General features: G+C 50.2%; 5 protein-coding genes across 5 annotated transcripts; 2 read left to right on the forward strand and 3 right to left on the reverse strand.

The window, feature by feature from the left end:
- Positions 1 to 565: 565 nt before the first annotated feature.
- On the reverse strand, positions 566 to 3979 carry L228DRAFT_179114 (bifunctional acetylglutamate kinase/N-acetyl-gamma-glutamyl-phosphate reductase). Its single transcript, XM_018329547.1, has 3 exons — positions 3720 to 3979; positions 1192 to 3642; positions 566 to 1127 (listed from the first exon to the last, which is right to left on the reverse strand). The coding sequence occupies exons 2-3, from the start codon at positions 3622 to 3624 to the stop codon at positions 861 to 863; spliced, it is 2700 nt and encodes an 899-aa protein (XP_018186326.1). The 5' UTR covers positions 3625 to 3642; positions 3720 to 3979; the 3' UTR covers positions 566 to 860.
- A 1146-nt stretch (positions 3980 to 5125) lies between these two features.
- L228DRAFT_270059 (synaptobrevin) lies at positions 5126 to 5743 on the reverse strand (the record flags this gene model as incomplete). Its single annotated transcript, XM_018335358.1, has 3 exons — positions 5126 to 5145; positions 5216 to 5447; positions 5633 to 5743. 3 exons carry the CDS (start codon positions 5741 to 5743, stop codon positions 5126 to 5128), a joined length of 363 nt encoding a protein of 120 aa, XP_018186327.1.
- Positions 5744 to 7622: 1879 nt separating this feature from the next.
- L228DRAFT_253869 (glycoside hydrolase family 76 protein) lies at positions 7623 to 9285 on the forward strand (the record flags this gene model as incomplete). Its single annotated transcript, XM_018333785.1, has 4 exons — positions 7623 to 7716; positions 7836 to 8089; positions 8172 to 8621; positions 8692 to 9285. 4 exons carry the CDS (start codon positions 7623 to 7625, stop codon positions 9283 to 9285), a joined length of 1392 nt encoding a protein of 463 aa, XP_018186328.1.
- Positions 9286 to 11874: 2589 nt separating this feature from the next.
- Positions 11875 to 12643, forward strand: L228DRAFT_240528 (hypothetical protein; the record flags this gene model as incomplete). The annotated part of the gene is made up of 2 exons (XM_018331252.1): positions 11875 to 12154; positions 12249 to 12643. The coding sequence occupies 2 exons, from the start codon at positions 11875 to 11877 to the stop codon at positions 12641 to 12643; spliced, it is 675 nt and encodes a 224-aa protein (XP_018186329.1).
- A 200-nt stretch (positions 12644 to 12843) lies between these two features.
- On the reverse strand, positions 12844 to 15761 carry L228DRAFT_179232 (glycoside hydrolase family 32 protein). Its single transcript, XM_018329550.1, has 2 exons — positions 13004 to 15761; positions 12844 to 12904 (listed from the first exon to the last, which is right to left on the reverse strand). Exon 1 carries the CDS (start codon positions 15541 to 15543, stop codon positions 13144 to 13146), a length of 2400 nt encoding a protein of 799 aa, XP_018186330.1. The 5' UTR covers positions 15544 to 15761; the 3' UTR covers positions 12844 to 12904; positions 13004 to 13143.
- Positions 15762 to 16411: the final 650 nt, after the last annotated feature.

A 16411-nucleotide genomic window follows, 5' to 3' on the forward strand; every position in this document is an offset into this window, starting at 1 on the left:
CATTCTGCATTCTGCATTCTGTCGCGGACTCGTGCGCCTCCATATCCACAGTCAATAGTTTATAAAAGTATTTTCTTTGTTTGTTGTTAAATATATATGCATGCATCCATGCATGGATGGATGATGGATAGATGGATGATGGAAAATGGATGGATGTACGACCCACAGACCAGCGGAACGGCAGAAGGGCAAACTAGCGGACAGACAGTTGAGAGCTAAAGGTGAGAAGTGAGAAATAAGGGATGAATTATGAAATAAGAGAGACGACATAAGGGACGAAAGATCGGATAATTCACCCTCCTTAAGTCCACATCCACGGGAGTCATTTTTACTCAGGCAGGCAGATAGGTAAACCTTAGATAGGTAGGTAGGTGGGGTACTAATATATAAAATATTGAAAATTCCAGCTCTCCTACTTTTTTTTAATATAGATCGAGAAAAAAAATATACATCAGTGGACTTCTAACTGTCGTACAAGAATCACTTCTCGTACCTCTCTCCAAAAAATAAATGTGGGGCTGTCAGTCACACGCCCCTGCTCAGTAGCTTCTAGCAGCTAAGCATTTCTTTCTACTTGGTGTATTTGTATTTAAACCATAGAGGGAAAATGGAAAGAAAAGGGAAGCAGATGAGTAAAGAGGATAAAGGAGATAAAAATGGAAAAAGGGAGAAAAAGAGGTTATAGTGGGGGAAAAAAGTCTACTCCGCTCCTCATTGATACATTATTATAACTTTTTTTTTTTTTAATTTTTTAGGTGGGTTTAGTCCAAGGGAATACCGGCGTATTCGTCGTAGCCGAGGGCAAGGTTCATGTTTTCTGTGTTGCAATCACTTGTTAGCATCTCCAGGCAAGGAACAGATTAAAGAGATAAATGGAGGGGCATACGTAAGCATTGGGTGGCGGCGCCCTTGAGGAGATTGTCAATAGTGGCACAGACGACAACACGCTTGCCGCTAGAGTGGACGGCGAAACCGCCAACCTGGACGCCGTGCTTGCCGGAAATGTTCTTGACCAGCGGGGGCTCGCCAACGACCTTGATGAGCTTCTCGCCGGCGTACCGCTCCTGGTAGAGGTTGCGAATGTCACGCGAGCTCATCTCCTGCTTGAGAGGGATGCTAATAGTGTGCTACACGGGGAAAAAACCAGTTAGAGATAAAAATTTCAAAATGGGGACGGGCAGTTGTACGTACGGTGATACCCTGGAACCAAACGGCGACGTGGGGCATAAAGGCAACGTCCACACCGAGCTGGCTGGAAATTTCTCGCTCGTGAATGTGGTCAGTCAAGCTGTAGGGGATAAGGTTGTTGGTAAGGTAGTTGACATCGTTCTTGGGGCTGGGCTTAGTGCCGGCGCCAGAGTATCCAGACACACCAAAGACGCTGGGCTGGCCGCCGAGGTGAGACACCAGAGGAGAAATGGCAACCTGAGCAGCGGTGGCGTAGCAGCCGGGGTTGGCAATGCGCGTGGCACGAGCAATCTCGGAGCGAGTGATGAGTTCAGGAAGACCATAGGTCCACTTGTCGTCGAAGCGGTAGTCGGCGCTGAGGTCGACAATAACGCTCTTCTTCGAGCCCTGGTCCACGGCGTCGACAAACGGCTTGCACACACCGTTGGGTAGCGCCATCACCCAGCAGTCAACTTCGCCCTTCTCTTCCATCTTGCGCACATCCTCGGCTGAAAGGTTCTCGTAGATAATCTCCCGCTTGTCGTAGCCCTGGAGCTTCTTGCCGGCAAGCTCGCGGGATGACACGTGGCGGAGATCAATGTGAGGGTGGGCATTGAGCAAGTTGATCAATGCCTGGCCAGTGTAACCACGAGCGCCGATCAGCGCGACCTTGGCAGGGCGAGTGTTGGAGGCATTCTTGGCGCCCAACGGAGGGTTGGGGTTCGTAGTGGCGTAGCCGCGGCGGGCAGAAGAAGCAGAAGAAGCAGAGAAGACAGGGCGGGCGTTGTTGGCAAAGGGTCGGCCAGCGTTGCCAAGGCGAGCAGAGAAAGAGTAAGAAGTGGGATAGCTGGCGGTAGAGTAGGAACGCTTCTGCTGCACACTCCCGGCTGATTGGGCCGCATTGGCGGCGGCGGCAGCGCGGTTGGCCTGGAAGAGCTGGGACTCAAGGTTGTAGTCACCAAACATTTGACGGCCATGCTTGCCGAACTCGGTCATCAACTCCTTGACCTCGTCGGCGCTGTCGACGCCGTACCAGAAGAGCACCTCGCCCTCCCGAGAGAGGCTGCCGTCAGCCTTGTCAAAGAACCAGGTCAGGTTCTCGTCATCAGCCTTGACGGTCCAGGCAAGCTTGGGAAAGTCCTGCTTGAGGTTCGAGAAGACATTGTCGGCCACATTGGTGAGCCATCCGGACTTGGTAATGGTGAACGTGGCGAGGTGGGCAAGAGTGGCGCCCGGGTTCGGCGGCAGCACAATGGCGAGTGCATCCATGGGCTCATCAAAGTAGGCCTTGAAGTCCCGCTTCTCGAGGCCCTTGACGTAGCGGTCAACAGTGGCCTGGGCATCAAGACCCTCGCGGTCACGGACCAAGACGTCCTTCAAAACCTCTACGTCCTCAAAGTCGGAAATGGCCGACTTGACGTTGAGCTTGTTACCACGGCGAATCAGGGTGCCAGCACCCGTATCGGTGAACAGCTCCTTTTGAAGATCGGCAGGATGAATAATGGCCACGCTCGACGTCTTGGGGAGATCGGTAAGGAGTTCCTTCATCTCCTTAATCTTGAGACGGGTGCCGTAACGGACCCACCACAGAGACATCAAGTGGTCGTACTCCTCGTCCAGGTTGATGGCCGAAATTTTCTCGTTCGTGTCGCCGTTGAAGAGACCGCCCTTTTCGGAGAGGTAGACAATCTTGAGCGGCTGCAGGGAACGGGCGAGCTCACCGGCGGCGACGTCGGCATTGACGTTGAGGACCTGTCCGTCGGGCGTCTCGGCCATGGACGTCAAGATGGGCAGGCAGCCGGCTTGGATGGCGGCCTCAATGGGGTTCTTGTCGACGCTGTTGATCTTGCCAACGAGCTGGTACTTTTCCTTGTCGAGGTAGTCGGCGGAGAAGACACCCGAAGTGATGGGCCGGGCGCGGACGCCCATGCGCTCGAGCGCCTCAACCAACTTCAAGTTCTCTTGGAGGAACAGCTGACGAGCGACACCAAGCGTCTTTCCATCGGTAACACGAATACCCTCCTCAAAGTGTGGCTCGACACCGGCCTCCTCCAGGAGCTTGTTCAATTGAGGACCAGCACCGTGGACAACGACAGGGTAGAGGCCGATATGGTTCAGGAAGGCGAGAGCAGAGGAGAGCGTGTGCAAGTGATCGGTAATAATGGCACCGCCCACCTTGATAACGGCGAATTGCTGCGAGGAGACGGAGCTGAAGTGTGAAAGATACTGCTGCACTTCCCGCTTGGAGCCAATGTTACTCAAGAGTTGAATCACGGTGGAGCGAGTAGACAAGGATTGGGTGTCTGCGGGCGAGGAATAGTGACGACGAGAGCTGAGCTGGGGTGCAACAGCACAGGCCCGAGGCACACGAGCAGAGGCACGCAGCAATGAGCTACGCTGACCGGCAGCCCGCACGCCGCGAGCTGCCACAGCGGCAGAGCAACGAAGGGAGAGCATCGCCGTCTCGGTTTAGACCTGGAGAATCATGCGATTAGTTCTCCCTCTCAGTACGTGGATAGAGCACTGTGAAGGATGAGGAATAACAAATTTACCTCTATGATGGTGTTGATGATATGATGAACGAGAGCCTGAGTGTAAACTGGGCACAGAGACCCTCCGGTGTTCGCCCGAGAGAAACCTTGGCGGACCCTATCTGTGGGGCCGAAATATTATCTTAGAGGACTGACTCAATATCGCGTGTGTGGGCGAGGCCCCGTCCCAAGGTGCCCGCAACGTTGTAAAAGCAAAATGGACCGAGCAGACCGTCTCGACAGACAAGATGCAAGAAAATTGGAAGAGAAAGAGAAAGAGAATCAGGAAAAAGAAGAAAATGTGCAAAAAGGACAAAAGTGGGGGAGACAGGAAAATGCAGAGGCCGTTGTGACTGACGTTTGGTGAGGTCTCGGCGGTTTTGATCTTTTCCCCGGTCACTCTTTCTTCGTCTTCTTCTTCCTCTTAGCGAACAGCAGAGACAGGGACTTCGTTCTTCCTCGCACTTTTCCCTTCCCTCGTTCCCCCCTCAAAACTCTAACAAAACTTCCGTTATCGCAACGACTGATCCTCTCTAATTTAGTTTAGCTGACTAGCACACATGTGTCATTCTAACTTCCCTTTCTCCGTCTCAAAACCCCCACGTAGGCCAATAAATGACCACGAGATTTCAGAACCCTTCCCTTGGTTAACGCTTAACGTTTATATGCAGCATCTTGTATCATGCAAAAAAGAAAAAGAAAAAGGACAAGGAAAAAGAAGAAGAGAAAGTAGATTCAATTGATCAGAATTTCTTCGATTACGGGAGATTAATAATTCTATCTTTGACTTCCTACTACTCCGAATCCGTGTCTTATATGACATGGGCCATGTACATGTCTCTCGAGACCAATTAGCAGTCACTCGCTATCAATACCAAGGTAATTGCTCTACCCTACGTCGCTGCCACCTTTACACAACCTATCGGAGGAAGAAGAGTCATTGGACATCACCAGCATGCATTCTCCTGATTACATGAAACGTTTGGCGGTTTAAGCTTAAGTATATTAAACAATCCATTGCATGTCTAAATCATCATAGAATGTCGACGACGCATGTCGGTAAGGATATGATGGAAAGAAAAGCGTGATACTTCGTACACGGATAAACTGGAGCAAGGACGAATCCTGCGCGGTCATGATCAGACCGCCATAGAAGGAAAAGATTCGATAGGTCGTGAAGATAAAAGCTAAAGATGGGGAAAAAGAGTATTATTAGGTAGAATGTGAACAACTCCCAACGCTGCCTGGTACCGGATGCACGGTGGCATGGAATCTCGTGAATCGAAAATTTAAACACAACGTGAAAAAATGCCCAGCCTGGTATGAAGATGGGCCATCTCCGACAGAGTTAATGTTTCAAGTTTCGGATGCGTTTTAAGCCTTTGCTTCCGGTCATAGGAAGATCTGGCTAGAAGCTAAGATTGCGCTTAATGCTTGGTGGCAACGACTGTATGTCATCAGTCTCCAGATCTGATTGAATCGGGCTTGAGCAGGATTAAAAAAGGGTCATAACATACCGGCAGGAACGATGATAACCACCAAGAGCAGGATAATAGCGACAATCAGACAGACTCGCATCCGCATGTCCTTCAACCACATCCGCTTCCGGACACGGTTGGCTCCACGACGAAAACCTTGAGAGGATGTGTGCAAATCATCGGTCTTGGTTGCCAGTGAATCGAGATGTTCTCCACGCTGCGTTGTCTTGTTGATGTTCTCTCTCATCACACCCAGGACATCTTTGACTTGCTACAGATGGCGCAACCAGTCAGCAAATCAAACATCTCTTCATAAATATACAATCGCAATACATGTGCTGGATCAAAGCAGCTGGTTGATCGGACAGAATCTGCCGACAAAGGAATCATTGCTGCCTGCGCCAAGCAACTAACAATCGCTATCCAGCATCAAAAATTCAACAAACAGAAACGTACATCCTGGAGCTGCTCGGTACGGGTTCTACCGGCATCATGTTGCGCCGCGCTTCCGCCCGCGTTGTTGCCGGAGGGAATATAAGGATCGTAAGGCTGGCTGTGCTCGGCCATGATCGCTCAGGGTGCGCGGAGGCCTGCTTGACAGTGGGAATCGGATCTCTCTGTCGTAAGAGAGGAGTGGTCTGAAGAAAGGCGGAGCGCGAAGCTGAGAGTTCGAAATGAGGGAAGGGTTGCTGGATGGGGATTGTGATGATGATGGAGTGGCAATGAAGTGGACGTTGGCTGGAAAGGTGACAAGTGATGATTGCTGGCTGAACTTGACGGGTAATAATGGGTGGCTTGGCGAGCGACGACAGCTGGGGGAACTAGAACAGTGAGAGCGACTCCAAGTCTCTGCAGTCTGCTACATAGCCACCTCTTTTCCCACCTACCCTACGTAAGCGGGCGGCAAAATCGGTGAGCAGCAAGAAAGAGAGCCGTTATTATCTCAGTGACAAGGATCTTTCGGAGCATTTTGCGAACTATCAATTAATCACAGTTCAAAGGAAATAGTACGTCACTTCTACCATTCACATCTGCATGAATAGAACATTTGGATTTCTTTTATTCAATCATTGCTCAAATATAATGTTCTTACAAGTGATGCATTTTAGAGAATGTGAAAAGGGGCGGATATGAAGTAGAGATACTTTAACCAGTATCTATAAACTGGGACAATGAAAGTACTCGTACCTTGCCATCTTTGGAGGTTAAGCCGGGCCGGAATTGGCCGAGGATTGAGAGGAATACCACAGCGCTGTACAGAGGTACTGTGAGGTATGCTATGATTTAAGGTATAACTGCACACGGTACAGAAGGATTGCAAAGTTGATGCAGCTGCAAGGATGATGAGCCCCTTGGGTGTCTGGAGTGCAAGACTCGAACTCCTTCATCTCATCTTCTGCAGAGACACGTCTGAAACTTATTGTCGCGTTACAGGATCGTGGCTGAGGGGAGCACGAGAGGTTAAAAAGGGAAATGCCGCTTGCGCAAACCCTTTGGAGCTAAGCTATTTTAGGAAAATTGGACGCATTTTGTTCCCGACCAGAGGCGAATAATTGACGTAAAATACCACCGTTAGAGGAGCGAGAAGGAGACAGAAGGCATCGTCAAAGAAATTAGAGGTACCCTGGGAAAGGAAGACCGCGACGATGATGATGATGATGAGGATGATTTGTATTAATCAAATTTCCTCAAACACTGCCACGATGATTCTCAAGCTACTTTGAACTACTAACAGAAACCGTCTCATAAGATTTCCCAAAAAGAATGAACCCGTATCCGTATTCAGTTGGCGGCTCGTGACCCCTTTAGTACTTGGAGCATTCTCACCCTCTCGCTCCTTGGGTTCGCCCACCCCCCATCACCCCCCCCTTCGACCCTTGGACCCCAAGCAGGGCAACGTCAGCCGCGATCCCGCTCTTGCTAGACCCCCGGTTCCCTTCCTTCTCCTTCATCTTGTTCCTGAACCGTATTTTCTCCCCATCGTGAGACCTGGTCAAGAGAAATTCTCCCCCGACTCTTGACGACCTCTCTATACACATATCTCCTACAGGCAGTCTGGGAGTTCGGATTGTGTGTCCTGGACAGCCAAACCGATCTCTTGTCGATCCGTCGGCGGCCGCTCGCTCTACCCCACAAACTCTCTCCCGACTGGGCATCGACTGCGACATTCGTTTGGAATCGTGAAGCACCATTTGACTCTTTATTCGGGGCTCATCGACACTTACGTCCTTAATCCGATCGTGTTTTCTTATTCTCGGGTTTATCTCAACGGTCGACTGTATTTCATACCGCTTTCTTTAACCGTTACTTTCGCATTCATTCTCTGTCGACAACCGCTTTCATCTTCTGCAATCATACAATAGAGGTCCCTGTTTTATAATCTCGCTCTCCCTCAATCAACCTTGATACTACGACAACAGGACTTTCTCGAAAGAATAATACGATAATGAGACTTTTCAGCTCAATATGCGCCCTCACATCGGCGGCTCTACTGGGGTGCAAGGTCGTCAACGCCATTTCACTTGATTTAAATGACGATAGTACGTAAACTCCTGATAACCGTTTCACATGGAAGCATGATTGTTTGCAGAAGCACAGAGCTTTCAACCAAGGAAAAAGTCTTTTGTGGGCACAATGCTAACTCTGGATACCGCCGCAGCGTCGATCAAGAACGCCGCCGCAACTGTGGCATATGGAATGATGAAATACTACACTGGTAATCATACGGGTGACGTCGCAGGCAACCTTCCAGCACCGTACTACTGGTGGGAAGCTGGTGCTACATTCGGCGCTATGATTGATTACTGGTATTACACTGGCGACACTTCCTACAACGACGCCGTGACCGAGGCCATGTTGCATCAGGCAGGCCCAGACAACGATTACATGCCAATTAACCAGACAAAGACCGAGGTACGAAGGGAGCTGTGGATGCCTATTCGCTGCATAAACATAAGGGACCAGTTCACTAACATCTTTTTCTTCGCCGGTTTAGGGTAATGACGATCAAGGCTTCTGGGCTCTCGCTGCAATGTCCGCTGCCGAGAACAAATACCCTGATCCTCCGGCTGACCAGCCTCAGTGGCTTGCACTCGCTCAAGCGGTGTTCAACGAGCAGGCATCTCGTTGGGATCCCTCTACTTGCGGAGGTGGTCTCCGATGGCAAATTTTCTCGTTCAACAACGGTTACAATTATAAAAACACCATCTCGAATGGCTGTTTCTTCAATTTGGCTTCGCGCTTGGCCAAATATACCGGCAACAAGACGTACTCTGACTGGGCGGCCAAATCGTGGGATTGGTCCTATAGCGTCCAGCTGATCAGCTCCGACTACCACTTTTTTGATGGAACGGACGACACCATCAACTGCTCACGTGTGGACCATTTGCAGTGGACTTACAATGCTGGAGTGTACCTTTTGGGTTCGGCGGTTATGTGGAACTTTGTAAGTTGGCTTTGAAATTTGCCTTTTTTTTTTGCTTTCCCTCTTGGAGTCATAAGCTAATGGCGTCAAGACCGAAGATCAAGTTTGGAAGGATCGCGTCAATGGCATCCTCAATGCCACTGACATCTTCTTCCAAACCAACCCTGCAAATGTAATGTACGAGGTGGCCTGCGAGCCCCAGAACACCTGCAACACAGACCAGCGATCGTTCAAGGCATACCTTTCGCGATGGATGGCGGCCACCACGAAAATGGCACCCTGGACCACCGATTATATCATGACCAGGATCAATGCATCTGCTCAGGCAGCAGCAGCACAATGTAACGGAGGTACAGACGGAGTCACTTGTGGCCTGAAGTGGACCCAATCTACATGGGATGGGCAGTACGGTGTCGGTGAACAGATGAGCGCCTTGGAGGTCATTCAGTCAACGTTGATTGGCAATGCTCCCGTGCCCGCGTCCAACATGACTGGAGGTACGAGTAAAGGCAACCCATCTGCTGGCAGCGGCGGTAGCGGTGGCAGCAGCAACGGTGGTGGGTCTTCAGGACTTCCCGGCGAATCGAACAAGCCCATCACAACGGGTGACAAAGTAGGTGCTGGTTTCCTCACGGCTTTTGTCCTGATTGGCGTCATTGGCGGCGCCTTGTGGATGATCGTTTAACGGTTTGCGTTTGCATATTTTTTTTTTTTCTTTTTCTTATATTCCTCTTTGCAATTTCCGTACATTATCCCCTTCGGTAACCTACCCTGCTCGCCGTCTTGGGTTTGGTTCAGGTACATTTGTCTGCCATATCGATTTGGTTTGTGGATACCTTTGAATATCACCTCGCCTACAGCTCTCATGCCCACTATTCGGACAATTTCCACCTCGACTATTCCATCACTATTCATTTCTCTCGGGCCTCATTTATTCAAATGAGCTATGGCGTGTGTCCACTCGGTTGTCTGTTCCGTTGTGCTTTACTGGTACGGCGCGGTCGGTTAGCTACAAAGTCTTTTCTTCTCCTACTTTTCACTTACACAACCTTTCCGCCGTATTCCACTGACTAAAACATGGTCCTTTTTTCTTTCACTGGAGAGCTTTTTGAGGCTCTAAAATAAGCTGTCTTTTGATTTCCATCTAGAATCTCTCACATTCTTTTGCGCTGCACTCGCCGTGGTGTTAAGTTTCATCATTGTTTTTGGCATTTTACTGTATCTCCTACCCGGCGTATTGTCCGTATATACATTCCAATCCCAATAGCCTGTCGAATCGGCTTCTCGATTGTCGGGGCACTTGTTTATCGCGTACGTGTTCTACGGCCGATCTATAACCTTTCACTATGCAGGAAAGTCGGTCCGTTCACCATCTGTGCCTTGTGCCCTGCCGTCCTCTTCATCTTCATAAAACTCTATGCCTTTGAACGAGATGTATATCCTACGTCAATGTATCCTTCCGCCTCATTCTCACATTCCCCTATATCTTCTTTTCTACAGAGGGAAGACGAAAGAAGGAATTGTTGGCTCTCGTTGACCGCCCGCAAAGCGAACAAAGAAACGGATGGGTGTACGGCATGCACGTCTCTGCTAAGCTTGAATATTCCCGTCTTCAAAAATCTGTTTGCTAACACTGACATGTATCGCTCTGTACTCCTTCTCGCAACTCTACTGTCAACCACTTAGTTGCAGAGTTATCCTGTTTGTTCCACTCGTCTTTTCGACCTCCTCATCAGATCGACAGCCGGCGGCCTCACTTTTGAGACCTTACCCTTCCTCTGAATCGTCCTTCTCCTATTATTCGTCATCAAACTACAGACTTCGGTGCCTGAATCATCCCCTAAAAGCTGAGGCTCGAAACCTGCTATCTGACTTGCTTCAACGACCTCAAAGTTCTTCCTCTGATTTCTCAATTTTCTGACACTCTGGAAAAGACAAAATGAGACGGAGAAGAAAAGGAGTGAGCTAATGCAGATTGATAACAGACATCACCGGTATCACTCGCCGCTACGTCTACTTCAGAGTACACAGTTCAGCCACAGTCCCAAGCGGCGAATGCGTCGTCGATGATCAAATCTGGCGGGGTCAGAACTGCACACGGTATTGAGTTCTGGGCAATCAGAGCTGCACCAGCACTTTCATGCTTGTCGATGCTTCTGCTGCTGCTGGTATCGCTGAAAGTACTGGCCGCGTTTTAGGGATGGGACGGAGTCTTTGAAAGCTCATTGGCGGGGATGAACGCGTATAAATGGATAGGAGTGGCATGTGGCAACATATCGAATGCAACGGGCACTCGGTGTTGCTACTGTCTCGCATATCTCATTACGGTTTCTGGCTTCTGATTTCCAGCCTGTTGATTCTGTTGGTTTCTCGATTTTTTTGCGCCTTGGCATGGCTCACGCAGTAGGAAGCATGGATGAATGGATTGAAGACAAGCAAAAATCTAGCATGGTGAGCATTGAAGGCATGGATAGCCGGTACAATAAAGCATAGCATGGCATCTCTCATGGCATTTTATCAAATTGTGGGCATATCATGTCGTTTAGGCCACGGGCACTTTATAGCACAAACGCACAGCATACAAAGGTACCTAAAAAATTTTTTCTTCCCCCTCTTTGATTCTTCGCCCAATATGATTCTTTTTATCATTCATCCTGTATTTTTACAAGTCCTGTCTGCTTCTATTTGTGCTGTATTGTTAGTTTGAGCAGTTAATAATTAGATTGCTGTGGCTTCTCAATTGAACATCTTAGGTAGGAAGATGAAGAATGCCATGATGAAACAAGTCTGAATAAAAAACATTACTTGTTAAATGGAGTAATAAACATAATAGCAATTTTGGACGTTGAGTGATGGAGCTTGAGCCGTTTGGAATATGAATCTAATGGGACGTTCTTCTGGCCAATTGGATTCACCGCTCTCGGAAGGGCGGACCGACAAAGTCGAGCCTTGCGACGTCATAGCTGACTGGGGTTCCCTAGCGACATCGAACCATTCTTCAACCACCTGTGTCATCAACAAGAGCTGTGTAATACATATCTTTTCTGCAATTCTTTTCTCCTAAGCAATTGGCTTTTGTTGGCTTAATTGCATACTATTTTCCTCTTCGTGCATTGTCAAGGTACAGTTACAGAACGCACAGCAGCACTCATTCAATTGCCAGGTTCGCACAGTCACTAATATTTTTGATGTATTTCGCGCAGATTGGATTTTGCTATTCTGACAAACATCATTACTTAATTCATCCGTTTGAGCACGCGCTGCATACTTCACAATGGGTCTCATCAAGAGCCTGGCCAAATTGACCGTCTACGGTGGTGCTGCCACGACTGGCGGTTTCTTTATTTGGACGCGAAACTCGCAATTCGTGCCATTCTCTACTTCGGATGCGATCTTTCAGTCTGCCGCATATAACAAGTACAACCCAGAGAAGAACCCTACCATGCATGACTTGTGCGTTCGACGGGTCCCTCTGTCGAAGATCAAGCCAGAGCTGCAGCAACCCAATGGCAAGCTGGTAGAGCAATTCTGCGCTGGCGTGTGGAGCGGAAAGGGTGAGTCTCTATATCATGGTAGAGATAGATTTGTGCTTTAATGGGCGCTTCAAGAGTCATGTCTTGCTGATATATATCGTCTCGGACTCTCTAGGCTACACTATTCAGCGCGAGATCCTTGCACGGAAATACAGAGGACCCGAAACTGCTCACCAGCTCTGGACTCCGTCAGATCTCAAGGCCTCAACTTACCCTGTCGGTACTCAGATTACCGATCACTTTGAAGTCCTCGAGCACACTCCCGAGAGTATTGTCGTACGATGTGGCGACTCGCCCCGCAAGACCGAAGTCCGTCCCGGCGATGGCCTCTTCGAGATTGGTGCCAAGGTCCTTGAAAAGGAGGGCGTGGCTGAGTTTACGCTCAAGAGTGTCTTCTACCAGGGCCTCGGCAAGGCATCGGGCCCGCCCATGCCAGATTATATTGTATGGCTTCACAAGCAGTACACGAAGCTGTGGATGGAGACGGCCATTTGGAACGTCACTGCCTAATTCACACCCTCACGTGCAATAGCGAGCGGAAACGATTCTCGTGATCAAGACCGGGCATATGGAGCATACATCTACCTATTGATGTGATGGATACCCGCGTAATTGAGCGTTATGCAATTGGTGGAATCTTTGGCCGTGAGCTTCGATTCTGAAATTGCCCTCCGTATCTTCTTGGAAACGGGTTGGATTTCCCTTCAAATCTCAATCCGTTCATGGATACCTGCTCCGCCAAAGTGGAGGAAGGTTCGAGGTTTATTTGGCCTAGATGAAGACGAGCAATTGGTTATCTTCGACCACCAATTTGCGGAACACCACGAAAAAATAATGCTCGGGACAGTAAATATTTGTAAAACAGCTTACGGATTTTCTCTTGTATATAATTCGAAAGGGCAATATCAAGCACTTATTTTCACTTTTGCAAATATTCCAGGCAGCCTTTCGTCTTTTTTGATCGTCTTACCTCCCAGGAATTCCCCTACACGGCCAAGTCCAAAACAAAACTACGATACCCAAGCACTGCCAAACGGCACCAGGCTGGCTTTTGTCACACGGACACTTCCTTGCCCATCCGCCACGACCTGGACCTGATTACTCTGGACATATTTAGGCCAGACCCATGCGGTCAACGAGACGCCTTCTGCCGAGAAAACTTCGAGACTAGAGCGGTCCATTAAGAGCGTCAAGCTGAGTGTATTCGACGAATCCACAATGACCGGCGCGCTCCACGTTCCTGGCCATCCATACGAAGAAGCATGAGTCGTATCTAACGTCAGGGTCTCCGTGGCCTTATTATACGTTACCAAGACAGCATCGCTACCGCCCGACGCCGCTACACCAAAGACCTTGACGGTAATAATATTCGCGCTGGTACTGGCCAGATCAAACGTCACCGTGAACTGCGCCTGGTTGGAAGATCCAACAGTCCAGCTGCTTCCAGCAGAGACATCTTTTGTCTTGCTCGTTCCACCAATCTGGCTTCCAGACGCCAAGCTCGAAATCTGGGCAATCGGTCGACTGCCCAATCCGCCATCGGCCTTGAGGAAGAGTTCACGCGTGACTCCCTGCGCGCCAGCCCAGCCATTGAGCCTGCTTACAAAACGGGCATTCTGATCCCAATTACCCATCCAGCCAATTGCCAAGACACGACCTCCTCCTCCACCTCCTGACGATGCCGACGCCGACGTCGACTTCTGTGCCGGCGGCGCAACACCACCTTCCTGATAATACTGCGCCGCATAAAAGTCCGGTCCGTAATCCAACAGACCAACTTTCTCAGACTGGAACGTCGTGCCATCAAACGTGCCCACCTCGTACCAATTCTTCTCATTCCCACCGTAAAACAGCGCCCACTTGGTCGTCTTGCCATCTGCAGATGTAATGGGGAAGAAGTTCGGACACTCCCACATTGCTCCCCGCGAGCCATCCCCTTGATATAGCACGCCCACATAATCCCATGTCGTCAGCGACCCCGCCGCTGCAAACAACTGCACCTTCCCACCCTTGTCATTATCTCCCGACCCCACGACCATCTTGTACCGATTATCGCCCGCGTCATAAAACACCTTTGGGTCACGGAACCCATTTCCCGAATCCGCGGGGGGCGTCGCAATTATCGGGTTCGTGCTAGTATTTCCGCCGTCGCCGCCCCCGCCCCCGCCAGCAGACGGATACACAAACGTCGTCCCGTCCCCCGATGTCGCCGTCCATACCGTCTCGGGCGTCGCTCCCGGATGATGCGTCGTGTCAGTAAACTCTGTAAACACGAGCCGCAGCGAACTGTCTTTTGGATCCGTCACCGCCGAGCCCGTAAACCGCCCGCTCGTGTCAGTCTTGTCCGTGTCATAATACGGCGGATACAGCGCCACGGGTAAATTCCGCCAATGCACCCCGTCGCTGCTGTCCGCGTGGGACCAGTGCATGGGGCCCCATACCGCCTCCGCGGGGTTATATTGGCTGAACAGGTGGTGCCGATTGTCTTTGCTCCATTTGATCAGCCCCGCCGGGTCATTGATCCAGCCTTGGTACGGCGTGTAGTGGTATTGCGGCCGCAGCGCGTCGTTGGAGAAGAGGCTGATTTGGGATTGCGTCCCGGATGCGGTGTTGGCTTGTCCGATGACGTTGAATGTCAGTTTTGTCGTTTTCCCGTTGTTTTTGCTCTCGTTGTCGTTCTCGTCTCGTTTGTCGTTTTCTTTGCTGTCGTTGTTATTTTCTGTTGAGAATTCAGAGGCAGAAACACCAGAGGCAGCAGCAGCAGCAGCAGCAGCAGAGACAGTCACCGTATCCCCCAGCGCCGCACACCCAACCCTTACATCATCCACATTAACATGCCCCCACGCCGCCGTCGCATTATCATACACCACGAGATGCACATTTTCGCCTGCATAGCCCACCGTATTCCACACCACGCGCACATACGCCTCGTCGTTCGCGCCTGTCTGCTTATACAGCACTTTATTATCCGCGTCCCGCACCAGCGCTACATATAAATTATCCGGATCATACCCGCCGCCAATCAGGAAACTCAGCGCCGAACTCGCTGCGAACGAACTGCTGTGCAGCTCCCCGACAGCCCCGTCGCCGGCCGCGGCGAAGCCCCAGAGGTGGTACGTCCCGACTTGGTCAAAGGGCCCGCCCCAGTAGGATGTGGCGGAGCTGATGGACCCCGAGTTGGAGAAGGCGGTGCCGCTGATAATGGTCCAGCCGTTCAGCGTCCCGTCTTCAAAGGACGGGTTGGCTGGGCCGGGGTGGTCTTTGGAGGGGTCGCATGTTATAGGGCCGGAGGAGAAGGAGGGGGAGGAGGAGGAGGGGGAGGAAGGGTCGGTGGAAGGAGCGGGAGCGGCGAGGATTGGCAAGGAGTGTAAAACGAGGGAAAGAAGGATGGAGTGAAGCGCGGAAGGCATTGTGGATGTATGTATGTATGTATGCCTTGAGCGTTATGGGTACTAATTGATATTTTTTTTTTTTTGGAACAATAGAGAATGTATATCAAATAGGGAAAAGGAAAGAAACAAAATGTCAATGTTTATGAGCCATGAATTGCGCTAGTCTGGACGAGATAGTATATGCTGCGAATATTGAGTAAAACGTTCAATGGAATGCAATGTAGTGGGATATACTCATGTTCACACAAAAGGACAAACAAGAGGTTATATACCCATCGCAAGCACAAGATCCTAATGAGGTCTGCCAAGCCAAGTAGCGGTTCCTGAGAACACGATCTTGTGATGTGTGGTGTGGGTGTGGGGTGTGGGGTAGGAAGAAGGACAGGGAGCGGGAGCGGAGGCGGGGGCGGGGGGAGGAACCCTTGCAAGTATTTCATCAATTGGCAATATGCCGCTAGTCCCCGTGCTCTGTGCATGGCGCTATACAGTACATAGTACCATTTTCTGCGCAGATGCAAGGTCCGATATATGCATTGACCGGGACCCCGGGGAGGGGGGATACAGTAGTCAATCCGCAACGCTGAAAGAGGATACACTGGGAACGATTAATCCGCTGGCCCGGAAAATCGTTGCGGGGCAGCAGGGGTAGAGGCAAATGCATATTTTTGACTGGCGCCGAGAGGGAAATGGTTTTGAGGTGACGAGAAGTGAAAGAGGAGGTACGAACGTACGATGATGGCTAAACAAAGAGGTCAAAAGAGAGTCAAAGAGTGCGGTAAAAGAAAAGTGTCAGTGTAATAGTACTATTGTCAACAGAGTGTGCTAAAGCTAAAAAAAAAAAGCCTTTATACTCAACAACACACTGCTGAAGGGGGGACATGGATTG

This window comes from Xylona heveae, assembly GCF_001619985.1.
Source record: "Xylona heveae TC161 unplaced genomic scaffold L228scaffold_9, whole genome shotgun sequence".
Lineage (NCBI taxonomy): Eukaryota > Fungi > Ascomycota > Xylonomycetes > Xylonales > Xylonaceae > Xylona > Xylona heveae.

Excerpts from the sequence above, each read along its gene's own strand:
- L228DRAFT_179114 (XM_018329547.1), bottom strand. The coding sequence starts at position 3,624 with ATGCTCTCCCTTCGTTGCTCTGCCGCTGTGGCAGCTCGCGGCGTGCGG. Across the intron at positions 1,128-1,191 it reads TTTGGTTCCAGGGTATCACC|CACACTATTAGCATCCCTCT; the intron begins GTACGTACAACT and ends TTCCCCGTGTAG.
- L228DRAFT_179232 (XM_018329550.1), bottom strand. The coding sequence starts at position 15,543 with ATGCCTTCCGCGCTTCACTCCATCCTTCTTTCCCTCGTTTTACACTCC.